Source organism: Onychostoma macrolepis, chromosome 08 (assembly GCF_012432095.1).
Source record: "Onychostoma macrolepis isolate SWU-2019 chromosome 08, ASM1243209v1, whole genome shotgun sequence".
Classification (NCBI taxonomy): Eukaryota; Metazoa; Chordata; class Actinopteri; order Cypriniformes; family Cyprinidae; genus Onychostoma; species Onychostoma macrolepis.
This window is the reverse complement of record NC_081162.1, coordinates 1594390-1610447: the sequence shown is the minus strand read 5'-3', so window position 1 is coordinate 1610447 and position 16058 is coordinate 1594390. Positions and strand designations below refer to the sequence as shown.

General features: G+C 36.6%; 2 protein-coding genes across 9 annotated transcripts in view; both read left to right on the top strand.

The window, feature by feature from the left end:
- The window catches only part of si:ch73-236j9.2 (solute carrier family 35 member E2A), a 12580-nt gene extending 8391 nt beyond the window's left edge, over positions 1-4189 (top strand). The window contains exons 8-9 of one of the 2 annotated variants that reach the window (XM_058785625.1): positions 277-422; positions 3020-4189. In XM_058785625.1, the coding sequence (XP_058641608.1) occupies positions 277-422; positions 3020-3254 (381 nt within the window). In that variant the 3' untranslated portion in view covers positions 3255-4189. Of the gene's footprint in view, positions 1-276; positions 423-2935 lie in introns of both variants that reach the window. The other variant, XM_058785626.1, reaches the window with a different exon arrangement.
- A 1893-nt stretch (positions 4190-6082) lies between these two features.
- Positions 6083-16058, top strand: part of cdk11b (cyclin dependent kinase 11B) — a 45011-nt gene continuing 35035 nt past the window's right edge. The window contains exons 1-6 of one of the 7 annotated variants that reach the window (XM_058784331.1): positions 6083-6216; positions 6485-6615; positions 10199-10314; positions 10420-10547; positions 10979-11126; positions 13860-13895. In XM_058784331.1, coding sequence (XP_058640314.1) covers positions 6505-6615; positions 10199-10314; positions 10420-10547; positions 10979-11126; positions 13860-13895 — 539 coding nt within the window. In that variant the 5' untranslated portion in view covers positions 6083-6216; positions 6485-6504. The other 6 variants (XM_058784332.1, XM_058784337.1, XM_058784330.1 and 3 more) reach the window with 6 other exon arrangements.

Genomic DNA, 16058 nt, shown 5'->3' with positions numbered 1-16058 from the left:
AGCACAGCCACCTCAAAATCAGACTTTAGCACCGCTTCTTACTTTGAGATCGTTCTGAGGTTAAATGCAGATTTAAAACCATAACAAGACATAGTTTAGTAGCTATGATACTGAAATCAAACATTTTTATAAGTAACTGTAATTATTCTCAGCAACAGATTACAGTTACATGTATTTTTGTAACTACTAGTAGTGTAACAACTAGTTTCTCCCCAACACTGATCGTGAGTGTATGCTAAGCGGATGAGAATAGGCCTGACGCTGTGTCTGTCTCAGGACCTGCCGCTGATGGGGAAGAGCGAGCGCTCCTTCAGACTTTCTCAAGACATCGTGCTGCTGCTGCTGTTCGACGGCGTGCTCTTCCACCTGCAGAGCGTCACGGCCTACGCTCTCATGGGCCGCATCTCCCCCGTCACCTTCAGGTGCCAACCTCATCACACAGCGCTGGCCAAAAACAACACCGCACTAGTGTCTTCAGCAGATAAAAGATGGTTTAAGTCAGTTATTTCTATCTTCTGCTGGAGTGTGTCAGGAGGAAATATCAGTTTACATTTACAAACATTAGCCATTAATTGTAATAATCCAGTGATATCTTTGAGATCTGATCATCTTCAGTCTGTCTGAGTGACATGAAGAAACAGAACAAACTGAGACTAAATCCAGAAGAACTGTGTCTCTGCTTCAAGAAACCTCCTGCAGAGCTACAGCGCTGTTAACAGTTTTAGGCACTTGTGTAAAAATGCTGTAAAATGAGGATGCTGTCAAAAATAGATTTTCTTAACTTCTATGAACTAAATGAAATCAGCATTTGTTGTGAGCATGCTTTGTGTTTAAAGCAGGTTTTGTCCTCGCTGCACTCGAGCAGAGTTTCTCAGGAGCTTCGCAGGAGCTTTCTTGAAGCAGAGACACAGTTCTTCTGGATTTAGTCTCAGTTTGTTCTGTTCTTCAATTAATGGCTAAATGAATGTTTGTAAATGTAATCTGATATTTCCTCCGGACACACTCCAGCAGAAGATAGAAATAACTGACTTAAACCATCTTTTATCTGCTGAAGATACTAGTGTTGTGGTGTTTTTGGCCAGCGCTGTACTTCATCTAGGCCTTTTTTGTGGTGAAATATGACCTTGACATGCCCTTTATCAGGTTTTGTAATATGAACCCAAATATGAAATAACCAAATATCAGATGAATATCTGGGTTTCTGCGAGTCTTGCATAACTTAAGCTCTTAAATTGGAGCAGAAAGTCTCAGAAATTCATAGTCATGGCATGAAATGTTAAGTCATATCTACCTCTGTATTTTTGTCTTGTTTTCCAAAACAAATATCTAAACATTTACTGGAGATTCACAATGAAGATATGAAGTCCTGTTTTCTGAGAAACTGAACATTATGTTTCTGCTTAAAACAAGAACATGTAGCCTATCTATCAATGTGATGATTAGGGAACACTATTCACTATTAACTAGTTTTTATTAGCATGCATATCACTAGTATATTGGCTGTTAGTATTTATAAAGCACATATTAATGCATGGCCATATTCTAGATCCCTTAACACTTCCTCATACCTAATCATAACTGCTACAACAACTGCCTTGCTGTCAATAAGCAGCAAATCAGGAGTTCATTGTGACTTCATAGTGAAGATGTGTTCCCTAATCTATAGTGTTAACCAAGACTCGTTACCCCTTTGAATTAAGCTGATTTTTGTTCTTGTTTTAATCATAAACTCGCTTATAAACAAGCCTTCTTATCTCGTTGCGTCTCAAGTGAATGTTTCTTGATTAAGTATCTTTGGAAACCGAGGAAAAGCAGTGCGATCATCTTTATACAATGAATAAACTTTAATAAACATGAAGCATGCTTTATTAGATTGTGCTGGTTTTAACTCGTTTTTAACAGAGTTCAGCCAAATACAGTTTGAGTTTTTAGCAAAAATAAACTATAAAAACATGATATAATTTAGCCATAATATTTCTCGCCATGAAAATAGCCACAGAAGCTGGACTGGCGTTAAACACCACAAACACATTTCCGTATTCTAGGGTTTGGGACCAGATTCAAGCCATGAGCCATGTTTTGTAAAATGTGACCCTGCAGCACAAAAGCAGTCATAAGCAATACATTGTTGTTGACAAAATTATCCATTTTATGCCAAAAATCATTAGTATATTAAGTAAAGATCATGTTCCATGAAGATATTTTGTAAGTTTCCTACCGTAAATATATCAAAGCTTCATTTTTGATTAGTAATATGCATTGCTAAGAACTTCATTTGAACAACTTTAAAGGAGATTTTCTCAATATTTAGATTTTTTTGCACCCTCAGATTCCAGATTTACAAATAGTTGTATCTCAGACAAATATTGTCAGATCCTAACAAACCATACATCAATGGAAAGATGATTTATTCAGATTTCAGATGATGCATAAATGTGACCCTGGACCACAAAACCAGTCTTAAGTGTCAATTTTTTGAAATCGAGATTTATACATCATCTGAAAGCTGAATAAATAATAAACAATCTTTCCATTGATGTATGGTTTGTTATGATCGGACAATATTTGTCTGAGACACAACTATTTGAAAATCTGGAATCTGAGGGTGCAAAAAAATCTAAATATTGAGAAAATCACCTTTAAAGTTGTTCAAATGAATTCTTAGCAATGCATATTACTAATCAAAAATGAAGTTTTTATATATTTACGGTAGGAAACTTACAAAATATCTTCATGGAACATGATCTTAATATCCTAATGATTTTTGGCATAAAAGAAAAATGTATAATTTTGACCCATACAATGTATTGTTGGATCTTGCTACAAATATACCTGAGCTGCTTATGACTGCTTCTGTGCTGCAGGGACACAAACGAGTTTAAAAGTAATGGAGATCAGTTGGAAGTGGTGTAACAACTCATTTTCTGCTCCCTAGATGTTTCCATTGAGAGTACTGTGTTCTAGTCCTGAGTGTTTCTGTGATTGTGGTGCTGTGCTGATGGTGTTTTGTCGTCGTCAGTGTGGCGAGCACGGTGAAGCACGCTCTGTCCATCTGGCTGAGCATCATCGTGTTCAGTAACCCCATCACGCTGGTGTCCGCCGTCGGGACCGTCATGGTGTTCCTGGGAGTCCTGCTCTACAACAAAGCCAAGCAGATGCAGAGAGACTCTCTGGTCCAGCACGCTCTCGAGCAGTCAGCCGAGTCCCAGCAGAAACCCATCATCCAAGACGGAGACGTCACCTCCGCCAAATAACAACGAGCCGGACTCAGTCCTGCACTGATGCTGTCGTCAGACTTTCACAATAAAAGCCTTCTGCTGAGAGCTCGGTGGATCGACAGCGAATCATGCCTTACGTAACTGTGGTTTTTGGGACCCTATAATTCTGCTTAGTGAAAACTGCAATATTCTGTGGACTACATGTAGACATCAGAAATCCTGTTTGAGAGAGCGAGTGACTCTCAGCAGCGAACATCCAGCTCATACTTTACCCAAAATAATACCATTATAGTTTGCATTAAGAGATTGTTTTAAGAACCATTATTTTTGCATTATTGATTCTGTGAGAATAATGTCATTGTTAATGTCAATGTTAAAAACATCCTAAATTAGACTTCGTGCAACATAAAAAATTATGGCATTTTATAAGTATATTTTGCAAGAGCGCCAGTCCTGATCTAGTTTCTGTGTGTTTTCTGACTCGGTTCATTCCACACGCAGTGACTGCAGCCTGTGATGATGATTTACTGTAAAACTGACAGGTTTGTTTCTCTTCTTTCACTGTTGCTCATCGTCTCACTTATGTTGGATCTGGAATTTCCGATTATGTCCAGATTATCAAATGACTTGAAGTTTCGCTGTGTTTTTATTTTCTCTTTACTCAATATCTTCACATGTTTTTCCATTTGTTTTCTTTATAGTCTGTTTGGATTCTCTGAGCGTTGTTTAAATGATGTGACAGACACAGATTTGATGAATCTGCTGACAGAACATTTTTGCAATTTAAAAAAAAAAAAAAAAAAATTATTATCAGCTGTGGTGGGTTGTGTATGTGATATATAAAACGATGTATGTTTGTACAATAACCACTAATGGGAATTGTCTGTATAATTGGGTCTTTATTTGTGCATTAGTAACATTTTGATTTGTATGACTTTTGCATTTCTTTATTAAATGTATACAGTGCAAGATTTGTGCTTATATGTGTGTAGCTGTAAAAAATCATCTTATTCAAATGTATATATTTTGGAAAGGCATGATCGTGATCTGGATGACAGGGCTGCTGTAAGCTATTGTGACTGATTTTTGATTCATTGTTTTTATTTTTTTAACTGCTGAGGAACATCTGGTCAAAAATAACTCCATAAATTTATATAAGTCTCTATGAGTTGGCAAAAAACACATAAGTTATAAATAATAATAACGACAACACTCTTGTGCTCCTAAAACTTACTGCCAGATTCTGGAAGATAAATTCTTCAAACAGTGGTCAAGAGGATGTGATGCTGGTCCTTCAAGAGTCACTCTCAACTTATCTGTCCATAAAGCCTATACAAAATCAGTCTTCATGTATTTCACAACACTTCAGCATGTTATTCTTATTAAGTGAGGGCCATTTTAAAGAATTTTTTACCCAAGCAAAGTCTCTGAGAACCTGACACCTTGCTCTTCTGGAGACTCAGGAAGGTTGCAGTTCTGGAAAATGATGGTGCTGGAGACTAAATGGTTCCTGATGGTTTCTCACCTAATTCTTCACCTTAATTCTTAATTCTTTTGCAGTTAACGTGTCTTTTCCTCTCCACCTGTTTTTTCTGACCTTGCTGACCCTATGAGCATTTCGCTGCCCAGTGGTCATGCCTTAACTTTGCTAATTCTATTATTGCATTAGTATTGCATCCTTCTCATGGGCATTTAATAATTGTTTTAACTTTTATTCTTGAGTTCAATCTCTTTTTTGGCTCATTTTATCTGTAAAAGAAAACCTGCCTAATAATTCTGCACACCTGAAATAAGAAGTTTCTGACTATCAGCCTTCATGGACAATTATATATCACTTATAAATTATTAAATACAAAATCAATAGTAGTTATTAAGATTGATGCGGTTTGGAATTGGTAAAATGTTCTTGGAAAAAAAATATGACCAGAATATCAGCTTGCCTAATAATTCTGCACACACTGTATATTGTATGTTGATCTGGGTAGATTACTCGCGAATTGTAGTCCGTTACTGATTCCAAATTACATGATAAAAATTGTAGTTAGTGACGTAATCCATTACATTACATATTTTAGACTACTATCTGATGACTTTTGACCTAACTTGTTTATCACATCGATTTAAATATGATAAACTTGTACCATATTCCTATTTTTTTTTTTAAAAAGAGTAAGAAAATAGCCTATATTACATTTGTTGTAATTAACATGAAGTGCATTAAACATTGTTACGTCAAGGTTTCTCAAACGGGTTCATAAAGGAACTGTTTCAGAGTTTAATGAAAACATAAAAACTAATTAAATTACAAAAATGAAACTCATGTGGTTAAATAACGTAATTCCAATAAAACTTCTATGTGTTCGTCAGTATTTGAAGCAAACCATTTATAAACCTGGAATGATTTTTGTAAATGCAGTGGACTAATGCTGTGTGAATTACCTCACGACTGCAAGACTTTAAAAGATGAAAAAGAGGAATTATGGACAATCAATAAACTATTGATAATGCATTGCTATTGTATGAATAATATGCAATAGCTGTATTACATATCGTGTTTGCACAAAATAATGAAGTTATTTATCAAAAAGTCTAGGTTCTTATCTTTAGTTTAGGTCAAAGGGTGTGCTGGGATATGTTTGGAATGAAGCCAGTCTTGAAAGTCAAGCCAGAGATTCTGGACAGGTTCTCAACACATGCTCTATTCTCACAGAACCCATGCATTGCTCTCCCGGTTAAAGCTTTCATGCAAAAACTTGTTAGATGGATAAATGTCATTAAGAATAAATTACACCCGGTTTTCCCAAAATTTTATTATGACTAACAAAGGAATTCAACTGTAGTACAGCATTCATCACAGCTCTGTTATTTCTGTTCTGCGCGCGAGCGCCGGAAGGTGGCGGTGCGACGTCTTCAAACCTCCTGACCCGGATGTGATTATGCGGAAGGAGGAAGTGAATTATTCTTCCGGTGTTGTGAAAACGCGCCGAACACATCACAGGTGAGTAAAAGACTGATTATCAATAATAATAGTTTTAGTATCCGTTTATAAGCGCGCGCTAGTGAGAGGTTTAATAGATGTGCGTACGTGTCGTTTCAGTACTATCTTACACGGTTAAACTTCATGTGAGCGAAACACACTCAAAACAGCGCTTAACGTTCAGATTTCAGACTCATTTTTACATCTTGGATGACGGAACATTAAGCAGAAGTAACGGTTTCTCGGCGTTTCTGTGAAGCAGTGGCTGATATATGCCTGTGTTTTGCAGTGGGAGGTGATTTGGAGCTGATGGGGGACGAAAAGGAAACCTGGAAAGTTAAGACATTAGACGAGATCTTACAAGAGAAGAAGCGCAGACGAGAGCTGGAAGAGAAGAGTGACCCTAAACGCTCCAAGAACGTAAGACCCTTATAATCTATAATAACATTACATTTCATTCATATTTTCTCTAAACCTTCTTGGATATTAAGACAGGCACCTGCAATTCTGATAGTTTAGTTTTTGTTGTCGGCCATGTCCCAAAAACGAGCACCGTGACAGACAGCCGTGAGCTGGTGTCACAAGCACAGCATCTCACACATCGACACACCACTCTGTGTTCCTCCTGTATATATCCAACGAGGGAGAGCCCAACACATTAGAACACGCACATCATTTATCACAATGATCTACAGTTTTTATTAGGTAACATTCAATTAGTTTTTAAAAGGTAACATTAACACCTTAAGGTCTCTACGCAAAAAAATTCATAAATGAGGAGCACCTTCTGATCAATGACAGAAATTAACCTTCCCAAAGGCATTATTTGACTCGGTAAAGGTCTTTTTTCACCTTTGTAATGCCTCTAGCTTCATTAAATGTGTGTCCCAAAAAATGTAGATTTATAAACTTTTGTCGAAAATTTTAATTAAACAATAAATTCAATTGAAATAATAAGATACAGTCAGGAAGAATAAGTAACCAGTCAAATGAAATCGCTGCACGGCACAGAAAAGCACAAATATGGCATGAAGGAATAGGCTATTTACAGACTTTTTGACGAGTCTCAGAGGTGGTATTAATGCATTTCATAATAACAATGTTATGAAATTAATGTTTTAAATATAGACACATTAAATGATTGAAATGACTCGGCAGTAGGTGGCAGCAAGTCACTGCTTTGTCACTGAATCGTTCAGTCACTCGATTCATTCAAACGGCTGATTCATTGAGGAACGAAGCAAGTGACTCTCTTTATGAACGGGTCATTGAATCATTGACTCACTAGATTTGTTCAAAAGCAAAGATTCATTCATAAAACGAAACAGCGCTGCGTTTGTTTGGAGATGCGCAGCGGATCAGCTGATGAAATGGAGCACAATCAGACAATAGTGTTCCTAAAATGTAAGTCACTTAATATTAACTTTTGTATAAAATCAAAAATGTATAAAACTGTCGTACAAATATAATTTCACATTTGCAAACTCCCTTTAGTTCATCGCGATCTCACAAACTTCAGTTTTAATGAATGCAGCTCTCTACACTACACACTGTGTTATAATGAATGACAAAACCGCAGTCTGCTTTCACGATCTGCGCTGTGAGAGAAGAGTTTCTATTGGCTACGGTCTGCAGGTATTATGGCCAATCACAAAAGAGGCATTGTGCAGGGAACCATAGCCACAAATATATCGCGCCAGGTTTATGTGCAGAACTGGGATCGCATTCATAGTCTTTTGAGTGGATAAAATATAGAAATCCTTTAATTTCCAAATAAACCTTTCCGTCCCCGTCCCGTCCCCCTCATTTCCAGCCCTTGAGTCATAAACCATATCCAACTTATACAAGCAGCACACTTCGTGTTAGACATTAACTAGGCTTGCCAACTAAAGGAAAATAAGAGACAATGGTGGTTTTTATAGGAAAAGAGACACTCAAAATATTTGCACTGTAACACATAGTGAATGTCATTTCAGTGCCTGCATTAAAAGCTGTATCCACCTTATTTTTCAGCGCTGTTTCCTGTGAATGTGTGAGACTTCTGGTTCATTAGCCGGCGTAGAGAAGAATAACAACGTGCAGTAAACGGTGAAACTGTTTTGCACTATAAACCAGTGTGTTCATAATTAAGAGAATACGTTAAAATAACATGGTAAGGCACACCAGTTTGCAGTATCAAGCAGCTAAACGAGCGGTTTAGTACAGCTACATACAGCTGGATGTGAATGACACCGGGAGCCAGATACATTAAACTTACAAATGGCTGCGCTCGCTCTTACGGGAATAATAAAGTGAATAGGCCTAAGGTTCTAAGACACAAACACGTTTGTTTTGATTAATCTTATGTAGCCTTAAATGTATTATGTACATGTTAATTCTGAAAAGAGTTTTAATGTCATACAAAAAAAGAAAAAGTCACAAATACACTCAAACCATTGGCCTGAGCAAATTGTACCACTTGTGAATTGATGTAGTAACTTACATTAATACATTTAAAGTATCATCAACCTCTCTTAAAATGATACAGTTTTAAATGCCGCCCCCCCAAGAATTTACATACATATGGCATAAAGATAACTTCGGGAATTAGTATTGGCTGCTTTTAAGACTTTATTGTTCCAAGGCATAGGCTAGAAGTTATTTAAATGTGAAATGTTTTTCTCTATTTAACAACATTATCTAAAGACGACTTGGTTTTCTTGCATGGCTGGAACGTTGGGCTCTTTTCCCCAAATTCCATTTAGATTTTTTTCCAAACTTCGTTTTCCATTTTAATTTTTCTGGATTCCATTTTGTTTTAATTTTTCTCGACTTGTTTTTAATGGTTAAATAAAATTGTATTAATGAAAAAGCATGTCTAATTAATTAAAATCTTGAAACTTTTCACATCAATTTATTAAAGGTTTAACAAAAAGTACATGTTTAGGGCTCTATGAAATTAAATTTTTACTTACCATATGTTTTATTGTTGTTAAATTCTGTGTTTTATTTGAATGCATAAGTATTCAAATTTATTCTTAAAATAGCCTTATGAAATGTTTCTGGTTATCAAATGAAGGCATAACACATTCATTTTATTTATCTTTTAATTGAAAATTACGCAGACTTTTTTTTTTTTTTGGCAAACAAAGGGGATTTACTATTAAAATTAAAACATGGAAGAAATGTTGTGTGATTTATTCTCTAGTTTCATTTTATTAGTAGTAGCATTAAGTACATTCTGCTAAATAATAGTAATATATTTCTGGTACAATGTCTTAAAGTTAAAGTGGACTTATTTTGACGGGTTGCCATGAATACCTTTACATTTCTGTGTGTGATATGATGCTAGTTTTGCTCAAATTAAGCGGTAAAACGCTCTCAGAGCAGTTCTGGGGATGTTCATGTGTTTATGTCCTCATTTAGTGAGACGACAGACGCTGAAAACACCGTGAGCGGCACACGCTTCAGTATGTGTGTAGTAAACAAAACCTCGCGTCTGCGCCATTCATTCACACAGAGACACGCAGAACATGCAGGATTCATATTTAAATGGTATTTTTGCAGCTTGATCTTTACAGATACTAGTCCATATCGCGATTTGACTTGTGTAATGACCTACTTCTGATCAATTCATTCAGAATTTGACACATTCGGTGACGTTCCACGTTATACGGTAGATTCCACTTTTATTGACTGGATTCCACGATTCTGTCTGTGTTTTCCACATCACGGAAATCATAGGGTCCTATTATACTCATCGCATGGCAATGTGTTCAGGCAGTTGACTGATTGATTATGAGTATGCCAACAATATATTTGAAGTTTATAGTAAAATATTTACCGCTAACCGCATACATTTTTGCTGTTGCATCTAAATGTGCTATTATTGAGAGAGTAGGGAGATGGATTGCATAATTCGCAGTGCTCCGTAGGAGTGAAGGGTTGCTAATGTCCACTGTAATGATGGATCTGTTGCACTTTAAATGGTCTTTCTCTGTGTCGAATGATTTGTTTCTGGCAGACGGATGATCGGGAGTCCAAACGGGACACTCCGGAGGAAGGAGAGCTACGAGACCACAGGATGGAAATAACAATAAGGAATTCACCCTACACACGGGAAGACTCGACTGAAGACAGGTTACTGTCGTGTTTGTGAGAGGTTGAATGCTAGTGTGCAGCATGGGAACGTTAATAACGGCTGCTGTAACTCTGTTCTGTGTCTGTTTGAATGTGTTTCTGCAGAGGAGAGGAGGACGAGTCTCTGGCCATCAAACCCCCGCAGCAGATGACAAGAAAAGACAAATCCTACCACAGAAAAGAGGAGAAGAGGAAGGACAAGAGGAGGCACAGGAGCCATTCTGCAGAAGGAGGTCTGCACCTTATCCAGACAAACCTGCCACCAATTAGATAACATTATTATAATAACAAATCAGTTAAATTTGCAATGGCAGTATAAAATACATCCCAGAAAATCAAACATTTGCGAGGTTTAAAAAATGGATGCCAATATCAATGAATCTAGGATTTTCAGCACTGACCCTAAGCACTAATGCTGGAAATGTTCATTTAAAGATTTTCATTGATGAACTGTTTATGAATTAGATCTTAGATCTTTATTATTGTCATTGCATATGCTTATACAATGAAATTATAAGTAAATCTGCTTGACCTTTTGAGCTTGGTTAGAAAGAGACATTCAGTTCATTAAAGTCAGGACACGAAGCGTCTGAATTATCACTACAGTTTTTTGTTTGGAGCTTTGCAGGTGGTCAATTGTGTTTGTCTGATGTTGTGTTTACAGCTGGGAAACACGTGCGCACAAAAGACAAAGAGGAGCGAGAAGACGAGAGAAGGAAGAGACCCTGGCGGGAGGACAGTAAATCTCGACAAGATTACGAACGTGAGAAACGGAGGAGGGATCAAGCCAGAGCTCACTCCCGCCGAGAGAGGTCACTCTCTCTCTCACACACACACACACACACACTCTCTCACATACTCTCTCATTTTTTGTGAAAAGTGGGGACATCCCATAGGCATAATGGTTTTTATACTGTACTTACTGTATGTGCTATTGCCCTACACCAACCCTACACCTAAACCTACCCCTTACAGGAGACCAAAACCTCACTCTGTGTGATTTATAAGCGTTTTGAAAAGTGGGGACATGGGTCAATGTCCTGAAAAGTCAGCTTCACCTTGTAATACCTGCCATACCCTCGTCATTATACACATCTATGTCCTGACTTTTCACAAGAACGCGCACACACACACACACTCACTGATATACACACACACACTGATACACACACAGTCTCTCTCTCTCTCTCTCTCACTCACTCACACTCACTGATACGCACACACACTCACACATGTTCGTTTTTGTGAAAAGTGGGGACATTCCATAGGCGTAATGGTTTTTATACTGTACTTACTGTATGTGCTATTGTCCTACACCAACCCTACACCTAAACCTACCCCTTACAGGAGACTGTGCATTTCAACTTTCCCCAAAAAAACCTCATTCTGAGTGATTTATAAGCGTTTTGAAAAGTGGGGACATGGGTCAATGTCCTGAGATGCCACCTTCAACTTGTAATACCTGCCATACCTTTGTTATTATACACATCTATGTCCTGACTTTTCACAAAAACGCGCACACTGATACACACACACACACACACTCACTCACTCACTCACTCACTCACTGATACTCACTCACTCACTCACTCACTCTCTCACACACACACACACTCACAGGGCTGGGCAAAAAAAAATGATTTTTCGATTAATCGTTTTCTTTTTCTTTCTTTTTTTCCGATTTGATATCGATTCTCAAAAGCTGCGGATCGATCTTTTCCGGTATTTATTTCAGCACCCATTTAAAACAAGATCTGATTAATGTGATTCTTATCATTAGTCTTCTCCACTAGATATCAGCCTTATTTACCATTCATTCAGTGCTTATTGCGGAGATACTGTTGATGAGAACCAAGAACAAAGCCATACGCGTGATTCGTAATGCTCAGGTGAAAGCTATAGTAATACTATAAATCTGTGGAAGCATTTGATATCACGCATAAGGCGCCATGATTTCCGCAATGAATGAATGAATGAATGGCGCGACACACTGTTTTGTTTACCACACACATACTAAAGCGCGCTCGCAGTGTTTTCATCTTCTGCCGTCTCACTATATGATGATATTAACACACTGCTGAGAGTAATTTCATTAGCATTTTACAGTTTAATTTGAGAAAACTACCGTCATCACAGCAGCTGCAAGTTCCTCACGGCAACCTGTCAAAATAAGTTTAGTTTAACGTTAAGAGCAGTCTTAAGACTCAATGCTACTACTACTACTACTACTACTACTACTACTAATAATAAATATTAATAAATCTTTATTTTTAAAGCAATAATCCCATTTGTTTTCTTTTGAATTTTAACAGTAAACCTCTGTTGTGCAGCACTTTGTTTGTCAAAAAATAAAAGGGTTTAATTTTCATTTGATTAGGATAAATTAATATTTTATGCCTTTATCTGATTACCAGAAAAATTAAGAAGAACCTTTTATAGGGCCCTATTATTGTTTAAGAAAGGATCCTATACAAAAAAAAAGAATAGGTTTAAAATACAGGCCTGTGGATCTTAATTTCTTTTTATTAATTCACCATTTGTAAACTGATGTTTACTGTTCATTTTTTAGAAATATCAATAGCTTTTATTGTTTTAGTATTAAAAATGTTCACTGAATGTAATAAAAAAATCGAGAATCGAATCGAGAGCTTGAGAATTGGAATCGAATCGGGACATCTGAATCAATACCCAGCCACACACACACACACACACACACACACACACCCCCACAGCCTTTATTTGATCAAAAATAAAGTAAAAACATTGATGCTGTGAAAAATAATTATCAAAATCATTAATTAGGTTTTGCTGCTTAATATTTTTGTGGAAGTTGTGACACACTAATTAAAGAGAGGGTGGAGGAATTAATGCTTTTATTAAAAATAAATGTAATAAGTAGAGCCCGACCGATATGTTTTTTTTGGGGGGGGGGGGCAAAACCGATATTGGGGAGTAAAAAAAGTTAGATATCGATTTATCGGCCGATATTCTTTGTGTATTTTATAGTACAGCCCCAGTCAAAAGTTTGGAGCCACTTCCCATTCGTGTGTCCAAACTTTTGACTGGTACTGTATACAAAATACAGCATATACATCAAAAGAATATGTATATATGCTGTCCCAGCGTGCGCGCACACCTCTCTCTCTCTGTGCGTCTGCTCTGTTCAGCGAGCGGCGGAGAGGAGCAGCCCTTTCAGTTAAACACAGATATTATGTTGCTTCTCTAATTTTACATGCAAGTATAGCCAAAATCACAGCACAGCTATTGTCTTTCTTATGTGTTTTTGATTTTATCAGACAACGGCTCGATTATCAGGATTTTTGTGCAGATTAACATCTTGGAAGGGAGAGCTGGTTGTGTAGTCTTAATGGGTTGCGTTTCAGTCACTATTTCATATTCATCCCGTTGTCTGACAACAGAAACAGTAAAATATACCAATGAAAACAGTTTTATTGAGAATTTAGCTGCATCAAAATACAGTATGTGGGCACAGAGAGGCAAACAAATGTAATAATAAATAATAAATGTACATTTTGCATTTTCAGAAGAAGTGAGCTGCCCTGTCCTGCAAAAATGTTTGTGTAAGTAAATTGCTCAGTGCAAAGAAAGAGAAGTAATGGGAACCTGGTATTTATTTTTTCATGTGTGTAATAGACATGAACAAGTTCTTTGAAAAAACGTCTATGAAACATGTCTACTCTTCATGCTCTATGTTGACTATGGTTTCAATAATAAAAAATATACATTTGCATAAAGCATCCATATTTGTCCGTGCCCCTGCTGATTAGAGCAGTGATTTTCAATCCTGTTCCTCGGGACCCACTGCTCTGCATATTTTACATGTCTCCCTTATCTGACACACTCATTTGAGTTCATGGAGCTCTTTCCTAATGAGCTGATGATCTGAATCAGGTGTGTAAATTAGGGAGACATGCAAAATGTGCAGAGCTGTGGGTCCCCAGGAACAAGTTTGAAAACCACTGGATTAGAGTATTAAAAACTTAAAGTATAGAAAATAAACAAGGTAACTGTGTAGGGCAACAAGCTACTGCCAATCCAACAGGGGCAGGTTTATGCAGGAGGCACAGCTTTTCCAAAAAATTTTATAAATAAAGTAATTAATCTAAAATGAATAATTAATAACATTTTTTTCACAAATTCTGTGTTGTGTATTTTCTGGTAATCAAATGAACAAGCAGAACATGAGGATTTGTATTTAAGTAGTCTTTTTGCAGTTTAATATTCACAGACACTAGTCTATATCACAATTTGATTTAACCCTCTGGGGTCTGAGGGTGTTTTGGGGGCCTGGAGAAGTTTTGACATGCCCTGACATTTCTGCTTTTTTCAGTTGCTTATAAACATATAAATGGCTAAAGTCTAATGACACTGTAATCAGCACAAACTGGGCTACAATAATATGTTAGCAGTAGGGGTGGTGATATGGAAGAAATATAATATCACGATTATTATATTAATATATAAATATCACTATTTACTATTTTATCACGATTCTTTTTCATGTTAGTTTTACTATTTTGTAAGTTGTCGAAGCACTACAGCCAAACTAGTTTCCTTATTATAAAGAAAAAGCCTTTCAAAGTAACAATAAAAAAAAATGCAGATATTTAGGTCAAAGTGGGCGAAGATAAAAATCTTTGTCATCATTTTATCTTTGCTATTAAAAATAAGAACAAAGATACACATTACAACTACACATAATATACAAATAAAACAAACTGCTTTATTTTCAGGTACAATAGGTGTATTTAGCAGGAGCATTCAAGAAATTGAATGAACAAATATAAAAACAAAACACTATATAGACTGATTACTAAAGCAACTGTATTAAATTTCTTCAGTGAAGACCAGTGAGTGATTTTTCTCTTTGTGTTTTGTTGTTTTATTAAGTTAAAGGAATATTTCACCCAAAAATAAAAATTGTCATCTGTCTGTCAGTTCTGTCATAGTGTTATTTTTATACCACCATTTACTTACTCAAAAGTTGTTTTAAACCTGAGTGAGTTTCTTTCTTCTTCTGAACATAAATGCTATTTTGAGGAAGGTGGAAGACCAAACAGTTGCTGGTCCACAATGACTTCCATATTATTTCCCCCCCCCCCTACTATCAAATTGTGGACTAGCAACTTTTTGGTTACCCACATTCTTCAAAATATCATCATTTGTGTTCAGCACAAGAAATACATTAATACAGGTTTGGGACAATGTGACAGTGAGTAAATAATGACAGAAATTTAATTTTAGGGTGATCTATTCTTTTAATGACAGTTGGCTGCATGTTTAATAGGCCTACTGTCCCTTTAAGACCTGCACGCATCTAATATACAGGCACGCATCCGTTTTTCTCTCAACTGTTTACTTTCATTTTAGACATAACCAGCTGAGCCTATATGTAAACCTTGTGTGTTTTGACAGTATTAGCGCCAAAAGATAACTTGGCAAAATAGCTTGAGATTCACTTGCGAGTGCAGTTAAACAGTTTATTAGGAACAATCAAAGCTGACTTTTTAGCATAATTACTCCAGAAAGAGCCGAGAAGAATTGTTCAGGTTTTTTTTTTTTTTTGGTGAATAGAAAGTTCAGAAAAACAGCATCGTTTGCAACTTGATAAATGTCTTTATCATCACTTGTGTGCTAAATAAAAGTTTTAATTTCTATATATACTGACTCCAAGCTTTTGAATGGTATAGTGTATATTGTTACACTTGGAGTAAGACTGGAGT